The sequence below is a fragment of the Protopterus annectens genome, chromosome 3.part1 (genome assembly GCF_019279795.1).
Source record: "Protopterus annectens isolate FY-2018-M chromosome 3.part1, PAN1.0, whole genome shotgun sequence".
Lineage (NCBI taxonomy): Eukaryota > Metazoa > Chordata > Ceratodontiformes > Protopteridae > Protopterus > Protopterus annectens.
The window spans coordinates 215,639,973-215,661,410 of record NC_056732.1 but is presented as its reverse complement, the minus strand read 5'-3'; the positions used below and the strand labels follow the sequence as shown (position 1 = coordinate 215,661,410).

General features: G+C 43.1%; 1 protein-coding gene across 1 annotated transcript in view; it reads right to left on the bottom strand.

Moving 5' to 3' along the window:
- Nucleotides 1–21,438, bottom strand: part of LOC122797651 (sorting nexin-13-like) — a 426,576-nt gene that overhangs the window by 48,045 nt on the left and 357,093 nt on the right. The window contains exon 4 of the mRNA XM_044066191.1: nucleotides 20,026–20,115. Within this exon, the coding sequence (XP_043922126.1) occupies nucleotides 20,026–20,115 (90 nt within the window). The remainder of the gene's footprint in view (nucleotides 1–20,025; nucleotides 20,116–21,438) is intronic.

Sequence of the window (21,438 nt, the reverse complement as noted above, 5' to 3'; positions counted from 1 at the left end):
TCTGTGTTTTTTGGCACTAAAAAGAATCTTGAGTAAAATCTGGATCCTATTTGGTCTGGTTGGACTACATGGATGACTTTTTTGAAGCAGTTTTTGAATCTCTACTGCTGCTAGATTCCTCTGACTGCGAACATCAGGGATTCACTTTTGGGGTTTTGGCAAAAGGTTGAAGGGGATTGTAGCAGCCTCTGGCAATTATTTTCTGCACCCAGGTAACAGAGGTTATTGTAAGCCAGGCTGAATGGTAGAGAGAAAATCTTCCAACTGCCTCCAAATGTAAGTAACTGGGCCTCCATTCAGGAGCCCTTATAGGGTTGTCCAGGAAAGGAATCTCTACAGCCCTGGTTATGCAGCTCCCCTCTGCCATGGGGGGGGGTTGTCTTCCAGAAGAGTTCATCCCTCTGCCCCAGGGGGAATACTCACCACATGTCCCGAAAAGGCCCTTGGGTTTTCTTGAAACACATTCTTCCACTCTTCTGATTCCTGGAATAAGGTAATTATGGAGTTGAAAAACAAACGTCCACAGCAGAAAGGGTCTTTCCATCTATTTCACAGCTGGCTAGTGTGTGTCTAATTTTCGGGCCAAACAAGGAAGTACCATCAACACGAGCGTTGATAAAGGAAGACAAACAGTTCTGCGAAGTCACACAAGTGCATCCAGGGCTGACGACTAATGGCAAGGCCTTTACCCACTGCTCTAGACATCCCTTCAGCTGTGTGAGCAATAAGCTGCACAGACGAATTTGCGATAGACTCCAGGGTGGCAAGCTGAGTGGCAGCCTTATCCTGAACACAGTCAGACACTGCTCCTGCAAGGGTGTTTGAAAGCTCAGTTATCAGATCCCTTTGGAGTCTAGTAAAATGTGCCAAGACATTCAAGGACCAAATAGTGAAGGTTGTTGAAGCATGACCCACTTCCCAAATCTGTCCATCATCTAGGACTCTCTGTTAGGAGGATGGGCAGTTAAACTCGCCTTGGTGAGTTCCTTTTTGGTGGCTGCTGCCACCACCATGGCATCCACTGCTAGACCCTTTGACCAATGGGGATTACCTTCTGCGGCTGATAAAATCTTATCCTGTCTCTAGGGAATAGGCTCTATGGAGTCAGGAGCCTTCCACGCTCTCTAAACAATCAACTTAACTAGGTTGGCAGCAGGCAGTCTCACCCAAGAAGTAGATGGATGGGCACAAAAAGCTTGCAAGAACACAGATTCCCCTGAGGACGGGTTTGAGGACTTCCAGTCACCTCTCTGTTTTAGTATTTTCAGGATGTTTCCAAAGGAGACATCTTCTGTGGGTGCCCATAGGGAACCTTTCCCTTCAATGTAATGTGTGTCTTCAGTGACTGATTCTTCTGGAGAATCTAGGTGCTTCCTCTTGCACATCGTTTTATGGAGTAGCTCCTCAGAGTGAGGTTCTGAGGAGGACTCCAAAAAGGGGGGACCCTGAAACAGGGTGTCTTGCAGCTCTTGTGCCCGCTGTCCTGAAGTAGTAGATTGTGACAGCTGCGAACAAAAGGAAATGAAAATAGGGCACTCTGCAGATGGAGCCAGCTGACAGCCTGCTGAGGCCAAAGCTCTCTCCATAATCTGGAAGGCAGGCCGGCCCGAAGAGGAATGGGAGCCCAGAACAGAGAAAGACAACCTCGGAACCAGGGTCACACCCCACTTTGACGTGCCGCCACCCAGAGCAGGAGCCGAGAGAGTGCTAGAAACTGCCATGGCTCCAAGAGCCATAGATGAAACCGTGTAAACAATCAGACCATTCCAAGGATCTCGGAACCAACAGCCAAACCATATTCCTGGGTGTGCAATAGATCTGTAGGAGCCGAAGACAACAGAGTCGACTCTGACACTGAGGTTAGGTCCACTGTCAGCACCAAGGTAGCTGGTACTGGGAGCGAAGTGGGGGGCTCCAATCCTTGAAGGGAGATTGAAGGAGGATAAACTGGTGGAGTTCTTGGAGAGTAAGCCTCGGCTCTGGGTGGGAGAGAGGTTTGTGAAGGTGCAAGGAGACCCCTGGCTGTTTAAAGCTTGTCCACCAATCTGACTATGTCCAATTCTGAGAGACTCCTGGAAGAACGGATCGACATTCCTGAAGGAGACTCTGGCCTATCCAGAAAAGGGCTTGGTTGTTGATCCAAGAATGGGTCTACTGAAGAGGAATATTTAATCTTGGAATTATTATTGGATCGACTTTCGGCACCATAAGCTGTTGTGCAGAAGGGGAAGCTGGAACCGAATGAGAGGAAAGCGGTGGTGGTGCAGAGACTATTGCCTGTGCCGAAGAGGTCGTAGGCGCCAAAGAGGTTTGAATCAGTCAATGACTGACAGCACCAATATAAATTGAGTCACTTTCGATGACGAAGGTGATGATACTGTCATTTTCAGTACTTTGGCTTTCAGTTCAAAGATACCGTCGGAACCTGTGACTTTGCTTCATATGCCAAACGAGAGGTCAGCACACAGTGACTTCTTTTCTTAACATCTGACTTTGGAGATTTTGAAGTCTCAGCCTTAGACAGGGCTTCAGTGAAGGAACATTTTAACAAGCCGTTTAAGATAAGCTTATTGCGTCTCTCTGCTAAAGTATGGGTGCTAAAGCCCTGACAAATTTTACAAGTTATTTCCAAGTGAGAGGCACCCAAACAGTACACACAAAAATGATGCCCATCAGAATTGGGCATCTTTCTGCTACAGTCCTGACGTTGCTTGAAGCCGGATGCCCCCTTTTGCTTTTCCACCATATCAAAATCACTAACACACACACATGCAGAAAAAGGAAGTTTTTTTTTTTTTTTAAACAGATCTACCAGCAATGGTATTGAAGAAATATACTAAGGGTATAGACAGAAAAAGGGAAAAGGATACCAAAAATGGTAAGAAGGAAAAGGGGAAAAAGGCTCGTTACCAGCAATGGTAAGAAGAAATACCGTTAGGTAAAGGGGATGGGTAGAAACAGTCAGAAAGCAGACACACACACACACACACACACACACACACACACACACACACACACACACACACACACACAAAAAGGGAGTGAAAACTATGCAGTCAGAAAAAAAGAGTTTTAATCAAAAATCGCTAGAAACGACAATAAGAAAAATAATTTTTTTTTAAATATTGGCTGAGACTATTGGCTGAAGCGTCCAATTTTCAGCATGGCAAACGAAATGTGAGGTAATGGGAAGAGAGGCACTGTGGGTATTGTCTTAGCTCAAGAGTTTTTGGCTGGCACGAGGTATGTATAACTGCAGAGTTTGTTCCGAGAGGTTGGACCTTAACCCATCAGTCAAGAATGAATGGAGATAGACAACATCAGATTAGATGTTTTTACCTGCAATTATAAATGTGGATCATGTGTAACTTAAATGTGGAGCTTTTTCCATGGACCTCCACTGCAAATGGGTTTTACCCAGTCGGGCTTTTCCTGGCCAACAAAGACAAACAAATAAATAAATACTGCGAAAGTAAGATATAAGGTTAGAATGTACAGATGTTGAATGCAGTTAATACAATACACACATTGAGGTTTAGGTGAGAGAAAGAGAAAGACTGTTTATCCATTTTGAAAAAAATTGATGTTCTGCCCTTCCTAGACACAAGTGGACATTTAAGCACTGTGCCAAAACAGTAATTTAACTCCTGACAAAGGGCTCATGCCAACTAAAAAGCTCAATTGCAAAACTTATACTGTAGGTCCAATAAAAGGTATTGCATCACATTTCTGTTCAAATGTCTTATGTGTTTTCTCATTTTCTGAAACTATTTTCAGAGAGAATCATTCAAAGGGACTGGCAGCATCCACACTTTCCTCAAAATGTGAATTAGAAACTGAGGAGAAAAGAAGTTGTCCTTCAAACATTTTGTGGTTCAAAACCTTGGACCTATTCAGAAAATGAAGAGCCACTCTGTCTTGTGAGAAACAGCTAAACTTTAAGGGTTAACAGCCTGAACAACCCTGAACTAAGCCTAGTGAATCACTCCTGTTCAAAGTAACTGAAATGACAAGACATATGTCTAACTTGCGGTTTCTTTTTGGCAGGAATTTATAAAGAAGCAAACCCACTTTCATCAGGCAAACCTTCACTTTAGACTGGCATTACCTGCTTCTTCTCCCATGATCAATAAGAATGATTTTCCCTTGCCCACCAAGGCCAACCCAACAGCTGCAGAGGACATGTCTAACCTCCGATCCATAGTGGCTATTCGGACCATACAAGAGGGACCCAAGGAAAACATGAATGGTCTGGGAGCCAGAAATGGCCGCAGCAAAGTCACCCATCTGTAGAAAGTCACAAGAGTGTCAAAAACAGATGTTCTTCGTGTTTCACTGTTGCAGTCATTACATTTGGGTAATCCTGCTGGCAGGTTGCTCTCAGTTGGCCTGAATTCCAAAGTCCTGGGTCCTGCATGGGCTGCTGTCGCCCCTTCCCTGACATCAGGTCGTCAGAGGTATAAAAGAAGCAGCCAACGCCATTTTATTTAGTCCTTCTTGCCGTGTGGTGCCCGAAGCAGAAGCAGTTTGCAAGTGCTGGTCGGCAGACTCCTGAGATTTTCGTGTTCAAGTTTCAGATCCGAAGTCTTCACTAAAGCCAAGTACCCCATTGGGGAAACTTTGTTCTTGCTCCAGACTGATGTCAGAAAAAGTAAATAATTGTATTTCTTGTGGAAAGCAAAGACCTTATAAAGATTTTCATTCTTACTGTATTCCTTGCCTAGACCTTGATCACAATGTTTTTAGCTGTCTGTTTTGTGCTAGATTTAACCAACGCACTATTAAGCGTCGGTATGATTTTGCTTTAAACTATTTTGGACGCCGGTTTAATTATCCAGAAATGTCATCAGATAGCCATTCGACTACCGGAGTTGACAAAAAATGCAAAGAAAAGGATAGAGGATAGACCACTGAGGCCCAAAACCGACGACGAAGCTTCTCCTAAGCCAGTCGCTGGTTCACCAGTCCTCAGTGAGGCGCTTTCGCAGCCCCTGACACCCACTACTTTAGAGTCGCAGGCCGCTACTGACTCCCATGTGGAGTCGGCCATGCCACTGGAAACTCAAGGTATTGGAGCCTCGGATATTATCCCTTCAAGATGGGTCCGGAGCCGCTGAGCAGGCAACGGCTTCTGAGGGTGTATTCAGGCCTAAACTTCTTTACATTAAACCGACTTCAGCTTCAAAGACGAAGACTAAAACACCTTCTACAGCAAAGAAACAAACTCAAGAGCCACGTGGTCAGGCCTCTAATCCCAAAAAACAGATGCTCAAAATGGCCGAAGACTTAATTACCTTGATCAGGGGTTCCCATCCCCCTCCTGATAAGAGGCCTAGGCAAGAGACTGACTATGAATCTTCTGATCAGGTTTCCATTTCTTCTGATTCCTCTTCTGATCAGGAATATTCTCTTCCCCCCCTATGAGGATTCTGATGCTGAAGAATCTATACCTTCAGCTTCTCCTCCAGAGGACTATTCTTTTGGGGAAACTTTACATACCATGAGGGAGCAATTCCACTGGGAGAGCCAAGATTTTTCAGAATCTAAAAAGAGGCTCACGGATTTCCTTTTACTACCTCAACACAAGCCACTAGCCATCCCACCTGTGTTAGACATTGTAGATTATGTGTTTTCGGAGTCTAGTCTTACCCGTGACTCCTTACCTCCAGCTCCTGTTAAGCCTGACAGATATTACAGGGTTCCTGACTTTCATAAATTCCTTTTTAAAAACCCTGCTGCAGACCCAGAAACTATTTCTCAGGGTCCCAAAGGAGTTTAGGCTTCCGCTGCAAAAAACCCTACCCCCTCTGATAGATTCTAGGGCAACGGATAGATGGGGAAAAAAAGTTTTACACATCTGCTACCTTGGCTATAAGGGCCTTAAACTGTCAGTTACATATGCTCAAATATCAGCAACATGTCATGGCATTGCCTAAACAGAAAATGATGTTAAACTTTGAATGTGCAGAAAACAAGGAGATGCAGGATTTATTGCATGCAGATGAACAAGTTGGAAAGCATACTTTGCAAAGTGGTTTTGATTCTTTAGAGGCCTCCTGCAGGCCCGCAGTTACAGGTTCTGTAATTAGGAGGGCATGCTTGGTTAAAGAATGAAATTTGCCTGATCATGTTAAAGTTAAATTATTAGATGTACCTTTACAGCATGATACTTTGTTTGGTGTTAAGGCAGAAGAGGTGTTAAAGAAAATGGAGGACAAAGCTAACTCTATGCAAACAGTCAAAGATTTTTTTTAGAAGTACAACCACCTAGGTTTAGTAGACACTAGCCAACAAAGAATTGGTCCTTTCCTGTGTCAGACAGACCTCAAAGGGGCAGATCCAGATGCCCTAGAGGCAGATCCCAGGAGCAAGGTTCAATGGGGTGGGTGCTTCTACCACCAAAGTTGGAGAAGACAAACCATAACCATACAGGAAACAGTCCCAATGACTTCCCCCTGCCTGCACCAAGCACTTATCTGCTGGCAGCACCCTTAGGGGGAAAATTAGCACATTATAACCCAGGACAAGTGGGTCCTAAATATCATGTCACAAGGCTACAAGTTCCATTTCCATACCCTGCCAAAGGCAAACGGCTGGCCATATCTGCTGAAAAATCAATGGGCAGAGGCACACAAACAAGTCTCATCCCTCATGGACATGGGGGCCATTCAACAAGTACCAGAGCAAGAGCAGGGACAAGGATTTTACTCAAGACTGTTCTTGGTACCCAGAAAGGACAAAGCATGGAGACCAATACTGGACCTATCTATTTTGAACACATTCCTAGATGTACCAAAATTCAAGATGTTGACTTTGCAGCAGCTTCTGCCCATGCTGAGCAAGAATGCTTGGCTTGTGACTTTAGACCTAAAAGAGGCATACCTGCATGTCCCAATCAGACAAATACGCAGAAGATACCTCAGATTCAAGGCTGGCTCAATGCATTACCAATTCTCTGCACTGCCCTTTGGCTTATCTACTGAGCGCCCAGGGTCTTTACAAAGTGCCTGGCACCAGTAATTGCATTCTGCAGACAAAGAGGAATACAAAAAATATCCTTACTTGGACGACTGTCTAATTCAAGCAGAGAACAAGGACATTCTTCTACAGCATCTGGCATTTGTGAAAAGACTTCTAACATGCCTAGGGTACACAGTCAACGAAAATAAATCAAAACTAGTACCCTCTCAAGAGATAATATTCCTGTGTGCAAGCTTAAATACAACTGCCCAGATGGCTTATTTCACGCCAGACAAACAAAGGCAACTGACTACCTATTTCAAAATGCTGGCAACAAAGGCCCAGTTATCTGCAAGAAAAATTCTGCAGGCTTTGGGCTTCATGGCATCCTGCATCCTACTAATTCCATATGCAAGACTGCATATGAGGAAACTTCAATGGTACCTACGAAGTGTTTGGACATTGCCACAGCCTGGAAACTATGATTACTCTCATTCCCTGCCTGCAACAGGAGTTTCGATGGTGGGCAAAGGCTTGTCACCAAAACAAGGGACAGCCATTCACATTACCCCCAGCCAGGCAATCACTAATAATGAATGCATTCAGATTATGCCTGGGGGGCCCACACGGCAGGAAGATGCATTCAGGGCACACGGACCTCAAACCAAATGCATCTACATATCAAGCAAAAAGAAACGCTAGCAGTTCAAAACGCCCCGACAGCCTTCAAGGACCTACTTCATCCAGGACAACTACTGATAAAGACAGACAACACCATGATCATATGGTATATAAACAAGCAGGGGGGGGCACACATTCTTACCCCCTTTGCAGACTGACAATGACTTTGTGGGACACAGCATTGACTTACCAAGTACATCTGCAGGCACAATTCCTGCCAGGAAGGAAAAATACGCTGGCAGACGAACTAAGCACAAACCTCATGGATCCCCATGAGTGGCACCTGGATCCACAAGTCTTCAGCATCATAACAAGGAAATGGGGATGCCCGGACATAGACCTATTTGCCTCCCCTCACAACTACCAACTAAAAAGATTCTACACAAGGATTTATCACAGACAAGCATGGAAAGTGGATGCCCTATCTTTTAGCTGGAAAAAAGTACAGTTTTGTACCTACCATAAATGCAGATGTTCGAGTGTTCACACTGCTGCAGTCATCACAGTTGGGTTATCCTGCCGTCTGGCGGTCCCGCAGTCGGCCAGAGTTCCAAAGTCTTGGTCCGGCATCGGTAGCTGTCGCTTCTTCCCCGACGTCAGTGCGCCAGGGGTATACAAGAGGCATCCGACGCCATTTTCTTCAGTTTTTCTTGCCCCAGATGTCAGGTGCCCCCAAGTAGGTAGGTAATGCATATTGCTAATAAAACATGTAAAAGGAATAAAAGGAATACCTTCAGTTACAAGCATATACACCACAAAGGTTGTACAGGATAAAAAAGGTATAGAAAAGTTCAGCTAGGTCAGAGGGGATGGAGGGAGGGTTACCTGGACTGCAGCAGTGTGAACACTCGAACATCTACATTTATGGTAGGTACAAAACTGTACTATGTTCATCATGTTACACTGCTGCAGTCATCACACTTGGGTTGAATCCCAAAGCTAAGGATGGGTGGTGGAACTAAACAGGGTTTGGAGAGGCTAGTAGGCCCTGCAGAACTGCAGTGGCAAAGCCAGCTCTGGTTTTAGAGTATAGAGGTAAGTGATAGTGCTTGGTGAAGGTGTGCACTGAACTCCAAGTTGCAGCCTCCAAAATATCCTTGGTTGGTACCCCTCTGAGGAAAGCTGTTGATGTTGCTGTAGCCCTGGTGGAATGGGCCTAATGTTACCAGGTACAGGTTTCCCATGGTGTGTGTAGCAGAAATGGATACAATGTCCTATCCATTTTGAAATGGTCTGTTTTGAGATAGCCTTTCCTTGTGATCCTGCAGCATAGGATACAAAGAGATGGTCAGATTTTCTGAAAGGCTTAGTTTTATCCAAGTAGTAACGTTCACTGGCATTAGGGCGTGTAGCCCTAGTAGAGACTCTTCGTGCTGAAGTTATTGCTAGCAGCAGGGCAGTTTTCCATGATAGAAACTGTAGATCAGCTGTAAAAGCTGGTTCAAAGGGCGGTAGTGTAAGTTTTTCCAAAACAAAGTTGAGATCCCAAGTTGGTGTTGGTGCTCTCCAGGGCGGTCTTATGTTCTTAGCCCCTCTGAGGAACTCAGTAATAGATGTGAAAATATAGGAGGATCCGTGTTGTATTGAGCTGAAATAGCTGAGGCATGGATCTTAATAGATGAAAAGGAAAGTCCTTTGTGCAACATCTCAGTTAAATATTGAAGAATGTGAGGAATGTTTGGGACAAGGGGATTTTGGCCTTTAGCCTGGTTCCAGGCGCAGAATCTTTTCCATTTGTCTGAATAGGCTTTCCTGGTGCTGGACTTCCTGGCCTCCAGAATGACATCCATCACAGCTTTAGAGAGAAGTGTTGACTGGTTGTTTAGGTAATTTTCCATGCAGCCAGATTTAAAGTCTTGAGCTGGCTGTGTAGAATTTGATTGTTTTGCTGAGTGAGCAGGTGAGAAATTGGAGGTAAAATCCATGGTGGGCCTTGAGCCATGTTCCTTTGTATTGGATACCAGTGTTGGCGTGGCCAGTCTGGAGCAATGAGTATCATTTGTGGCCTCTATAATCTGGCTTTCAGCAGCACCTTTGCCAGAACAGGCAGTGGAGGAAAGGCATACACTGTCAATGTTTTCCAACTGAATGAGAGGGCGTCCACTTTCCAAGCTAGTGTGTGGTATGTCCTTGTGCAGAATTTCCGTAGTTGGTAGTTTTGGGGGGAAGCAAACAGATCTATGTCTGGGCTCCCCCATTTTTGAGTTATCATTGCAAATACTTGTGGATCTAGTTTCCACTCTTGAGGATCTATGATGTTTCTGCTTAAATCGTCTGCCAATGTGTTTTTCTTTCCTGGCAGGAATTGTGCTTGTAGCTGTACTTGGTAGGTCAGTTCTGTGTTCCACAAGGTCATTGCTTGCCTACATAGGGGGTAGGAATGTGTGCCCCCTTGCTTATGTACCACATCACTGTGGTGTTGTCCGTCTTTATTAGGAGTTGTCCTGGATGTAGGAGGTCCTTGAAAGCTGTTAGGGCATTTTGTATAGCTAGCATCTCTTTTTGATTGATATGTAGATGCCTTTGATCTGCAGACTATTTGCCCTGAATACACTGTCCTGCCATGTGTGCGCCCCAAGCATAATCTGATGCATCTGTGGTTATAGTTTGCCTGGCTGTGGGAAGGTAAAAGGCTGATCCTTGTGTTGAGGTGACATGCCTGAGCCCACCATAGAAACTCCTGTTGAAGGCAGGGAATGAGTGGAATTATTGTTTCCAAGCTGTGGCTGTGTTGAGTCCATATGCTTTTTCAAGTACCACTGTAATTTCCTCATATGCAGTTTTGCAAATGGTATTAGTAGTATGCAAGATGCCATGAATCCCAAGGCCTGCAGAATTTTTCTTGCAGGGAGTTGGGTCTTTGTTGCCATCATTTTGAAGTACCGAGTCAGTTGTCCTTGCTTGTCTGGCATGAGATAAGCCATCTGGGCCGTTGTATTTAAGATGGCACCCAGGAATATTATGTCTTGTGAGGGGCACTAGTCTTGACTTCTTTTCGTTTACTGTGTACCCTAGGCAACTTAATAGGTTTCTGACAAACGCCAGATGCTTTAAAAGAATGTCCTTGCTTTTGCTTGAATAAGGCAGTCGTCCAGGTATGGATATAGTTGAATTCCTCTTTGTCTGCAGTATGCAATTACTGGTGCCAGGCATTTTGTGAAGACCCTGGGTGCAGCAGATAAGCCAAAGGGCAGTGCAGAGAATTGGTAATGGGTTGAACCTGCTATAAATCGGAGGTATCTTCTGCAATTTTGTCTGATAGGGACATGCAGGTATGCCTCCTTGATGTCTAGTGTTACTAGCCAAGACTTCTTGCCCAGCATGGGAAGAAGTTGCTGTAGTGTTAGCATATTGAATTTGGGTATTTTGAGAGGTCCAGAATGGGTCTCCAGGCTTTGTCCTTTCGGGGAACTAGAAAGAGTCTTGAGTAAAATCCTTGTCCTTGCTCCTGTGTAGGAACCTGTTGAATGGCTTTCATGTCCATGAGAGCTGAAATTTGCTTTTGAGCCTCTGCCCATTGATTTGGTGACAGGTTTGGCATTCCTTTTATCCTTGGTAAAGTGTGAAAGTGGAATATGTATCCTTGAGATACAATATTTAGGACCCATTTGCCTTTTGTGATGATGTGCCAGTTGTCTGCAAAAAGTGCTAGTTTTCCTCCCAAGGGAGCTGCCAAGAGGGATTTGCTTGGCAGTCTGAGGGGCAAGTCATTGTGTTTGTCTTCTGATAGTTTGAGACCTGTCTTCTCCTCCTTTTTGGGTTGTGGCACCCCATTGTCGAGGCTGGTAAGAGCCTTGTGACTGACCTCTGCCCCTTGGGGGTCTGTATTTGCCCCTCTGTGGTCTGGCAGAAGCTGGAAAGGACCAGTTTTTGGTTGGCCAATTTCTGCTGAAACGAGGGGGTTGAACCTGTAAAAAAATCCTTCACCGTCTGCATAGATTTTGCCTTATCCTCTATTTTCTTTAAAACCTCTTCTGCTTTTACACCAAATAAAACATCCTGCTGTAAAGGTGCATCCAATAACTTTGCTTTAACATGATCAGGTAAAGTTTGTTCTTTTAACCAAGCATGCCTACGTATGACAGACCCCGTCACTGCTGCTCTACAAGAAGCTTCCAATGAATCAAATCCACATTGCAAAGTATGTTTTCCCAATTGTTCAGCTGCATGCAACAAATCTTGCATTTCCTTGTAGCCAGGTTGTTCTGTATGTGTGATCATTTTTTTGTTTTAATTGAGACATCAAATATTGTTGATATTTCAGCATGTGAAACTGGCAATTTAAGACCCTCATAGCTAGAGTAGCTGAGGTATATACTTTCTTTCCTCATCTGTCTAGTGCTCTAGAATCCCTTTCAGAGGGTACAGGATTTTTAGCAATAAAGGCCTTAACCCCTTTGGGACCCTGGGAAATGGTTTCTGGGTCAGCAACAGGGCTTTTATATAGGAATTTGTGAGAGTCAGGGACTCTGTAGTATCTGTCTGGTTTGGCTGGTGCAGGAGGTAGTGAATCGGGGTTAAGGCTAGATTCTGAATAAACATCATCCACAATGTCTAACACGGGTGGAATAGCAAGTGGTCTGTGCTGGGGTAGTAAAAGGAACTCTCGGAGCCTTTTCTTAGAATCGAGAAATCCTGGCCTTCCAGTGGAAATGCTCCCTCATGGTATGTAAAGTTTCCCCAAAAGAGTAGTCTTTTTCAAATCGAATTTCAGACTGAAGTCTTCAATAAAGCTAAGTACCCAGTTGGGGAACCTTTTCTTGCCTCAGTCCGATGTCAGAAAAAGGTAACAATTGCATTTCTTGTGGGAAGCAAATACCTCATAAGGACTTTCATTCTTATTGTATTCCAGAACCAAAGTGGATAGGCCACTGCATTCATTTCTGCTATGTACACCATGGCAAGCCAGTACCTAAGGGCATTAGGCCACACTCAACCAGAGCTGCAGCAACTTCAGCAGCCTTTCTCAGGGGAGTACCTACCAAGGACATTTTAGAGGCTGCTACTTAGAGTTCAGTGCACACCTTTACAAAGCACTATCATCTGCCACTTTACTCTAAATCCAGAGCAGGCTTTGCAACTGCAGTTCTGCAGGGCCTCATAGCTGCTCCTAATGCTGTTTAGCACCAGCCTCCCAACCATAGCTTTGGGACTCCACATATGACTGCAACAGTGAAACACGAAGAACTTAGTACAGTTGTGTACACTTACCATAAATGTAGATGTTCGAGTGTATTCACTGTTGCAGTCCAGGATACCCGCCCACCATCCCCCTTTTCTTCTGATGGAACCCATCTTTCCTTCTCTGATTTATACAACCTATGTGGTGTATCTGCTTGTAGATTAAGGTAAAGTTTATATTGCTGCATGTAATTTGACACACACACATATATGTATATATATATATACACACACACACATTTTTGGCAGCCCTTTTAGGGGGCACCTGACATCTGGGGCAAGAAAAACTAAAGAAAATGGCGTTGGCTGCTTCTTTTATACCCCTGACGTCAGGGAAGGGGCGACAGCAGCCAACCCAGGACTTTGGAATTCAGGCCGACTGAGGGCAACCTGTCAGCAGGATTACCCAAATGTAATGACTGCAACAGTGAATACACTCAAACATTCCTAGCTTAAAATTAGCAATTTCACAGAAAAAGTTCAGTATCTATCATAAAAGATAATGTTTTTTTTTTCTCCTGAAAGGGGTTGCCCAGCAATGGATAACATTATTAATCCTCGAGGAATGAGTGCTCTTCAGCAACTGGAAAACTGATAAGGGCTTTTCACCCAAATTACTCTTTCTTCAGTTCAACTCGATCTGAATAACTTTTTGGGCACATAGAAGGCATCCCCGAAGCTTTGGAAGTTGGCCAGCTGTTTCAGGACATAACCACATATATCTAAGGCTACTACAGCTGTGATCATAATGATGACCATCTGAGGTTACAAGTATTCTGAAATAAATTTAGAAGCAGGAAAGTAAAGATATAACTATGCACAACAGGATGAGAAATGACAGGAAATGGGTATTTTTCAGGAGTACTTGTTTGAGTGAGTAAATACAGGAAAAATAAGCTAGGGAAGGGTAGTTCTGGGTACCATAAAACTTTATATAGTGTAAATACCTAGCATCACAGGGTATGGATACAATTAATAGGTAGTAATTGAGTGAGTTTGCTATCTATAAGGGACATACATTTCAGGAAAAATGGGAGCTTGTTGATGAATAACAAAGTTTAATGGTTTTAAAACATGAATAAATGGTACAATGATGACAGTAAAGTTAATGAAATCAGATATGTAACAGATGCATCTTAGACCCGATTTAATTTCTCCAAGTCTTTCATGTTTCAAATACACTGATGGGAATGGACCCCATTCCCAAGTATGATTAAAGTGCATGAAAACAGTTTCAGTCTTTGATGTTAGTCAAAAGTGCTCTTCGCATGACCCACAATGTACGAGAAACGACTCCATCTGCAATTCGTATGGAGTTAAATGTATCGTTAGCATATCTAAATAAGACTGCAAATTCTCTTTTATAAGACTCATTGCTCCTACTACTGTTGGAGATGTCTGGGAATCTTTAATCCACATTGCCCTCATTTCTGCCAGCAAATTCTGGTATTTTATGACTGATTCTCTCTCTCTATGCAAGACACTGTACTCACCAGGTGTAGCAATTTCAATGATCACTGCTATTTTTGCCTTCTTTTCATGGACTACTATAACTGATTTTCTTGCATCTCTTTTTTGAACTGTTCGTAAGGGGTGACCCCATGTGATATAAACTTCATCATTCACTACAATGCTTTGTGGCTCATGTTTCCAATGCTTCACAGCTACTTCAATATTATAGGTTCATAGGTTCATACTAGGCTATCTGCCCTAGGGCATTTATAAGCCTAGCCAGAGTGTGTTTGGCTTTCGCCACCCATTTTAAATTAATTTTGCTATGCCCTTTTTCGAGGTTAGTATACTGTGCCTCTGTCTAACAGTGACACACAGAAGTGATACCCGGGGTAAACCTACGATCTCTCATCCACTCATCAAGATTCCTCTTGGAGAGTCAATGAGGGACTCTGCCTAACCTGGACTGGGATTTTATTCCAGAGTGAAAGGAACCTCTGGGTTATGAATCTGTCCCTCCAGCATGTCCTACTTATTTCAGTGCTGAGGTTCAAGTCTCGAGCACGTAGCTCGATGGGATTTGGATTTTCTGAGGTGCAGCATGTCCATTAATTCCGGGTTGGACATGGCTTTATACGTCAGGCACAAATCGCCTCTGAGCAGGCGGTATGCCACTGAGTAGAGCTGGAGTTTCTTTAACCGGGCAGCATATGGCATCTGTTTGAGCTCTTTGATCCTCTTGGTGAAGTACTTTTGGGGTCTTTCCAGTTGCTGCAGGTGTCTGGTAAGGTACATCCCAAGAGGGGCATTGTACTCAATTATGGGCCTGATGAGGGATGAGTAAAGAGGCACGATGACCTCCCCTCATCTAGATGTGAATCCCTTCATGATTAGGTGGGCTATATAAAATGTTTTTCTAACCACTTTGGCCACGTGGTTGTCAAATGAGAGATTGCTATCAACTTGGGTCCCCAGGTCCCCAATTACTTCTTCTGTACTTAATGGATTACCACCTATGTGGCAATTTGTGGGCACTTTGTTTTTGCCAAAGGGGATGACTATACACTTTTTGGCGTTTAGCTTGAGGCCATGGCTCTGGCACCAGTTGTCTGTTTCTATGAGGCCCTTTTGGAGGATGCTTGTGTCGGCTGGAGAGTCAATTATGGCGCCCAGTTTGCAGTCATCTGCGAACTTGGTCAGCCACAGTCCTTCCGTGTTGACCTGTACCTCCGAGAAATATATACCGAACAAGAGAGGTCCCAGGACTGAGCCTTGTGGGACACCACTTGTAACTGGTTTGGAGTATGACGTGGCAACAGCAATTCTAACCATGTGGGTTCTGTCCTTGAGCCAGTTTGCAACCCATCTAGTGACATAGGGGTTTATATTTAAGCTGGTGAGCTTATCTATAATGCCCGAGTGGGGTATTGTATCGAAGGCTTTTGCGAGGTCCAGGTAGGCTGTGTGGACCACCTTCCCCTCGTCAATGGCCTTGCTGACTGTTTCACAGAAATCGACCAGGTTTAAAAGGCAGGATCTGCCCTTAATAAAGCTGAACTGGGTAGGATCCAGTGTCTGTAGGTCCCCAATATCTTTATTTACGAGGTCCATGATGATCCTTTCCATAGCTTTGCAGACCAAGATAGTCAGGCTTATGGGGCGATACTTTCCAGGATCCGTTGAGGCACCACCTTTGTGGAGAGGGACCACTGTTGCTGTACGCCACTCTTTGGGTACATATCCTGTAGTAAGGCTGAGATTGAACAGTACTTTTATGTTTGGGTTTAGCTCTTCTTGGAGTTCATGTAGAATGCAGCCCGGGACACTATCTGGTCCCACTGATGCTGTGTTTTTTGCTTTGGAGAGGGCGGCTCTTACCTGAGCACCTGAGATGCCAGGGGGGCAGCACTCTGCTGGGATAGATATTTGCCCTTTTGGTAGGGAGGGGGGGAGAAGTTTGCACTGAACCTGTCAGCTAGGATGTTGGCAATGTCTGTGGGTTCGGTGAATTTTTTGTCATTTTGGACTAATTCTGAGCATATCTGGGAATTCCCACCCAGGTTCCTAACATAACTAAAGAAAGCCTTGTGATTATCCTTAGTGTCCTGTGCAATTTTTCTCTCAAAGCTGGCCTTAGACGATTTTATGAGTGCCCGTAGTTTTTTGCTAATACTGATCAGAGATGCCTTCCCTTTTTGGGATTTTGCTCTATCATGTAGTAGCTTCTCCTTCTATTGTATAGTTTGTTTATGGCTGGGGTCCACCAGACAGGACGTCTGCCTTTGGAGGATTGGGTCTTGTTTTTTTTTTTTTGGGATTGCATGATCCATGCAGTCCTGAAGGTGTTCATAGAATGCGTTTATAAAGGATTCTGCGGTCTGGGCCGTATTTTCCACAGGCCCGGGGGCTTTGAAGGATTCCACCTCAGTTTTGAGGTGTGTGAAATTTGCTTTAGAGAAGTTTTCCACTGTGCTTTTCTGGGCAGGGGGTGGGGTCGGGATGTGAATATCCAGTGAGATTAGTTTATGGTCTGATCTTACCAGTGAGGGATACACTTCTGGTCTGGAGCATAGAGTCCCCATGTTGGTGATGATCGGGTCCAGTATGTTTTCCCCTCTTGTGGGAGTGGTAACAAGTTGTTCCATAGCATTTGAGTTTATAAATTCTAGAAACGTTTGGGCTAGGGTGTTGGAGCTAGAGTAATGCTCCCAGTCTATGTTTGGGTAGTTGAAGTAACCCAATATAATGGTGTTTGGAGAGACCTTCATATTTTCCAGTGTTCTCAGGAAGGCCAAGTGGGGTTCCTGGGTTTGGGAGCGTGGTCTGTAGCAGGCTATAAACTGGAAGGCAGTTTTACCCACTGTTAGTTGCACATGGATAGTCTCTGATGCTTCGTGCTGTGCCACCAACCTGGAGGTGTGGGTATCTTTGACGAATATTGATACTCCCCCCTCCTCTTGTGGTTCAGTCCAAGTTTTGGGGCCAATATTGTAATGTCTGCACAACCTCCAGTGCAATACTCTTGCCAAATTATTATGCCTTTCAGTATACAGGCTCTCTTCCATTAGTGTTCTCATACCAAGCAACAAGATGTGCAACTGCTTCCAGTTCTGTTTTATGAAATCTGCATTTGTCTGTTTCTCCCATATGCTCAATGTACTGGGCCACCAATATTAACTTTTCCCCTTTTGGTTTAAATTCAATGCACAAAACTGATTATTACAGAAGTTTAATAACTATTTAACTGAAAAAAGGATGAAATGTCTATGAATTAGCTAAGTTATGTTAAATGCATAGGTGCTATCGATAAATTCTGAGATGGAATTTTGCTTGCTTTACTTTGTTTGGATTGTAAAGTTTTGGTTGATTTTTCAAAGAAAGGACTGTTAGAGGAAGTGCAGTACAACAACACTACATTTCACAAGCTACATAATACCTAACTACCTTACTTTCTCTTACTTTTTTAAAGGGCAAGTGCATCCTCAAACTGTCCCAAACACTTTTTGGTAGTGATGCATAAGGGATGCGGGTGAATTAATGGCACAGCTAGTCACCTATACCAGAAATAAAAGAAAATAGTTAAAAATGTTGCATCGATACTACGATGATTAACTTGTGACATTTAACAATGCACTCTCATGACATTACACTTGCACCAAAATGTCTGCCTCAGCTTTAGGCAAAACTTCACCATATAATGTAGTTAAATAAACCAGAATTGTCTGCTATGTGACATAGCAGAATATGGTTGTGATTATGGTTCTAAGTCAGAATCAATTTGATTAGCAGACCCAGTGCTGGGGAAGATGACTAGTATGGGAGAACAATGAAGGAACTGAAGCTGCTTACTTCTCAGAGTAGGAGGGGGGAATATAGCCAAAGAAAAAGTCCCCCACTACAATTCCTTAGTATAGGGCTGGATGGCCAACAGAAGTAATAGGGCTGAGGGGGTGAAATGACAGTTCTGTGCAACACCCACTGCAAGCTTACACCCAGAGATATCAGTGGGCATGGATAAAGGCACTGCTTGCTCATGTGGCTGTCACCCCTACGGGATCAAATGAACGAGTAAAGTGTCCAGGAGGGACAGTACACAATGACCATTAGGTCTTCTACAGCACTTTAGTCTGTTTGTGGCTATGAGGATATTTGTAATGGCCTAATTCTCATCCTCTGAGTGGGGGAATGAGCTAGCCATATCACTGCAGAGGCCCACAATGCCTTACCTTTGTGAGTATAAATTCCTGTACATTCGCTACAAAGGCTACCACCAGTTGGTACACCTGCACACAGGACACACATTTGCATTACCACCTCTTCTCCAAGGGACTGTGGCAGTCAAAAGCCTGCTCCCCCTGCCCTCCCTCCAGGATGAGCAATGGGCAAGCCCATCTTCCCCTGCCAGTTCTGCCAAATTCAATAGTCATTAACTGAACTCAGGCCACCTGGGGTATGGGCAGGACTTAATCCTCAATGCCATCAGAGCTACAGAAAGTTGTTTTTTCTTCCAAAGGATATCATTCAGATGCAGTTTAATGCCAAGAAAACCTTTAGTAATTTTTAATTTAATCATTTCCATTTTTCATAATACAGATCAGAAGGATCCTTCTTTTTTTCTCTTTTAAAATCTCGAGTTGTTTAAAAAAGGAATCTGACCATGTTAGAACATAACCAAGACATGCCAGTTTCTGTGGTTTTCATGTTAGTTACTGCCTACAGTTATACATCCTGAAACTGTCTTGCTGAGGACAACAAATTGCTATAAAACACAGAAGTAATATGCAATGGTTTTGCAAAACACACTTGTAGAAATCTTCTATATGACGGGCAGGAATATACTGTACTTGATGCTACACAAATGCATTTGGTATGTACTCAACTTTGGCCAGTGAAGCGCTGAATTTTTCTACAAGACTGCAGAAAATCAAGGACTGTATGAGAATCAACTAAGTTTTCAACTGCCTTAACCCGATTTTTAAAGTAACAGCTATCAGACACAAACAAGTAAGAGCTGCTAGACTTACAAACACATTAAGACTTCTAAACAAGAGTAGAGGAGGGTCTTCAAAATGCCATGTAACCACATCCTTGAATAATTTACAAAACCTATTAAGTTGTTTTCTTTAAATGGGAAATACTTAAACACACCACTAAATACTTTTCAGCAGCATAAAGTCAGCACAATTTGGGGAACTTGCATATATGACAAAAACAAGTTACCAGAGACGGTCTTAGGATGTCACTGACCCACTGTTATGGCTAAACACAGAAAGGAAACACTTAATATACAAAACATAAGTAGTGTCATGTTACAGGGAAACACAATGCATTGTGGGAAGAATGTGACTAGACTGAAAAATAATCAACATGACAGTCCCCCATCACAGCCATTTAAGGGTTTTAACAAATTAAAATATAACAAAGTGATTAAGACATAATAATATAGTAAGAATATTAAGATATAATGACTGTATATAGCTTTCCGTTTCTGTAGTTTTCCTTCAATTAAAAAGACCACTGCTGTAAGCAGAAGAAAAAAGATTAAGTAGATAATTTCTTGTTCAGTCATGTTTTAACAGCTCTGTTTTTCTCCCACCTGATTATCAAGAACCTAAATATCATTACCACCTAATAAAATGGATGGAGAATCTTAAAATAAATGCATTTGCACAAGAACATTTAAACCCACGGGTCACTCGGGAAGAAAATGTCTAAGAAAGGAAACTAATGCATTCTTAACTTCAAACCTACCTGCTGCAAAGGTTCATCGATTATACTAGAGCCTGTCACTCTTCTATCAATCTTTATTATTCTGGCTTCTTTCTTCATTTCTTCTAAACACTAATAACAAATAAGGCTGTTTTAAACTCATGTAAGTTTTTACAAAGCAAATCCTTTTCAGTACTTTTTCAGTCTAACTTAATGAACATATTAATTACTTTTTTAAGATGCAAAATTAATTTTACAGAGAAAAAAGGAAATCTAAATTAAGTACTTACCAGAAAGTTAAGATTTCTCTGGTCTCTACCTGGAGACTAGAACCACTGCATTGGTCACCTCAGGTTCTCGAACACTCTAGCTTCTTCCCTACCACAAGTTCCTGCTCTGCAGGCTCTCTCTAGATCAACTAAGACTACCACCATCTTCTTGAACAAAGGAATTGGCATAAACAAGTCATTAGGTAAACAAACAGGCCAAGCACCGTCTCACTACAGGTCTCAAACAGTAACAATTTTGGAGGGGAGAAGGGTGTAAGAGTCATTTCAGTGTTGGAACAGAGAACAAAGAAATCTACTGTTCTGATAAGTACATAAAGTACAGTTGTTTAAGTAAACTTACCATAACGGTAGATGTCTGAATAATTATTGCAGCAGCAGCCCAAGATATAGGAATTGCATCCTGCCAAGGATATAACAGCCTGCCAGTTAACAAAGCTTAAGGACACCTTCCACATGCTAAAACCATTAAGTAAGGTGCCTAAAAAACAGGTTTGAGTGAAAAGCCCATCAGAGCTTTCATGTCAACTGAAAGAATAAGGCTTAGACCTGACAGGGCATAGCTAGGAGTAAAAACAATATATTTATATAAACACACACACAAATATAGATACAGATACATACACACACATCCTGACATAATCAAATACAAAAGGGGGGTGTGGCAGGAGAGAGGAATTTGTTATTGCAGCAGTATTCAAACATATACTGTTATGTTAAGTTTACTCACACAAACACAACTGTACTATGTTCATCATATTGATCACTGCTGGAGTGGCCTTGGCTATATATGTAGATTACTTTAGCTCACAACACTTATTGGGTAGAAAGGGAAGGGACCAGGAGCCACTGAACAATAGTCCAACAAAGCTTGATTTAGCCTTACAGAAGGAATCAAGCTTGTAAGTGTTTTGTAAAAGTATGTACACAGAGGACCAAGTTGCTGCTTTTGGAACACTTTTAAAATCCATCACTTTCCAAAAAGCCACAGCTGAAGCAAAGACCGTGTTAGAGTGAGCCTTTACCACACCTGGAATACTTTCACTGTGGCGAGAACAAAAGGTAATAGCCCGAGACAACCATTTAGAAATGGTCTGTATTGACACAGGTTGTTCCTTCTTACATTCACAAGAAATGAACTGTTCTGAAAATGTGAAAGATTTTATTC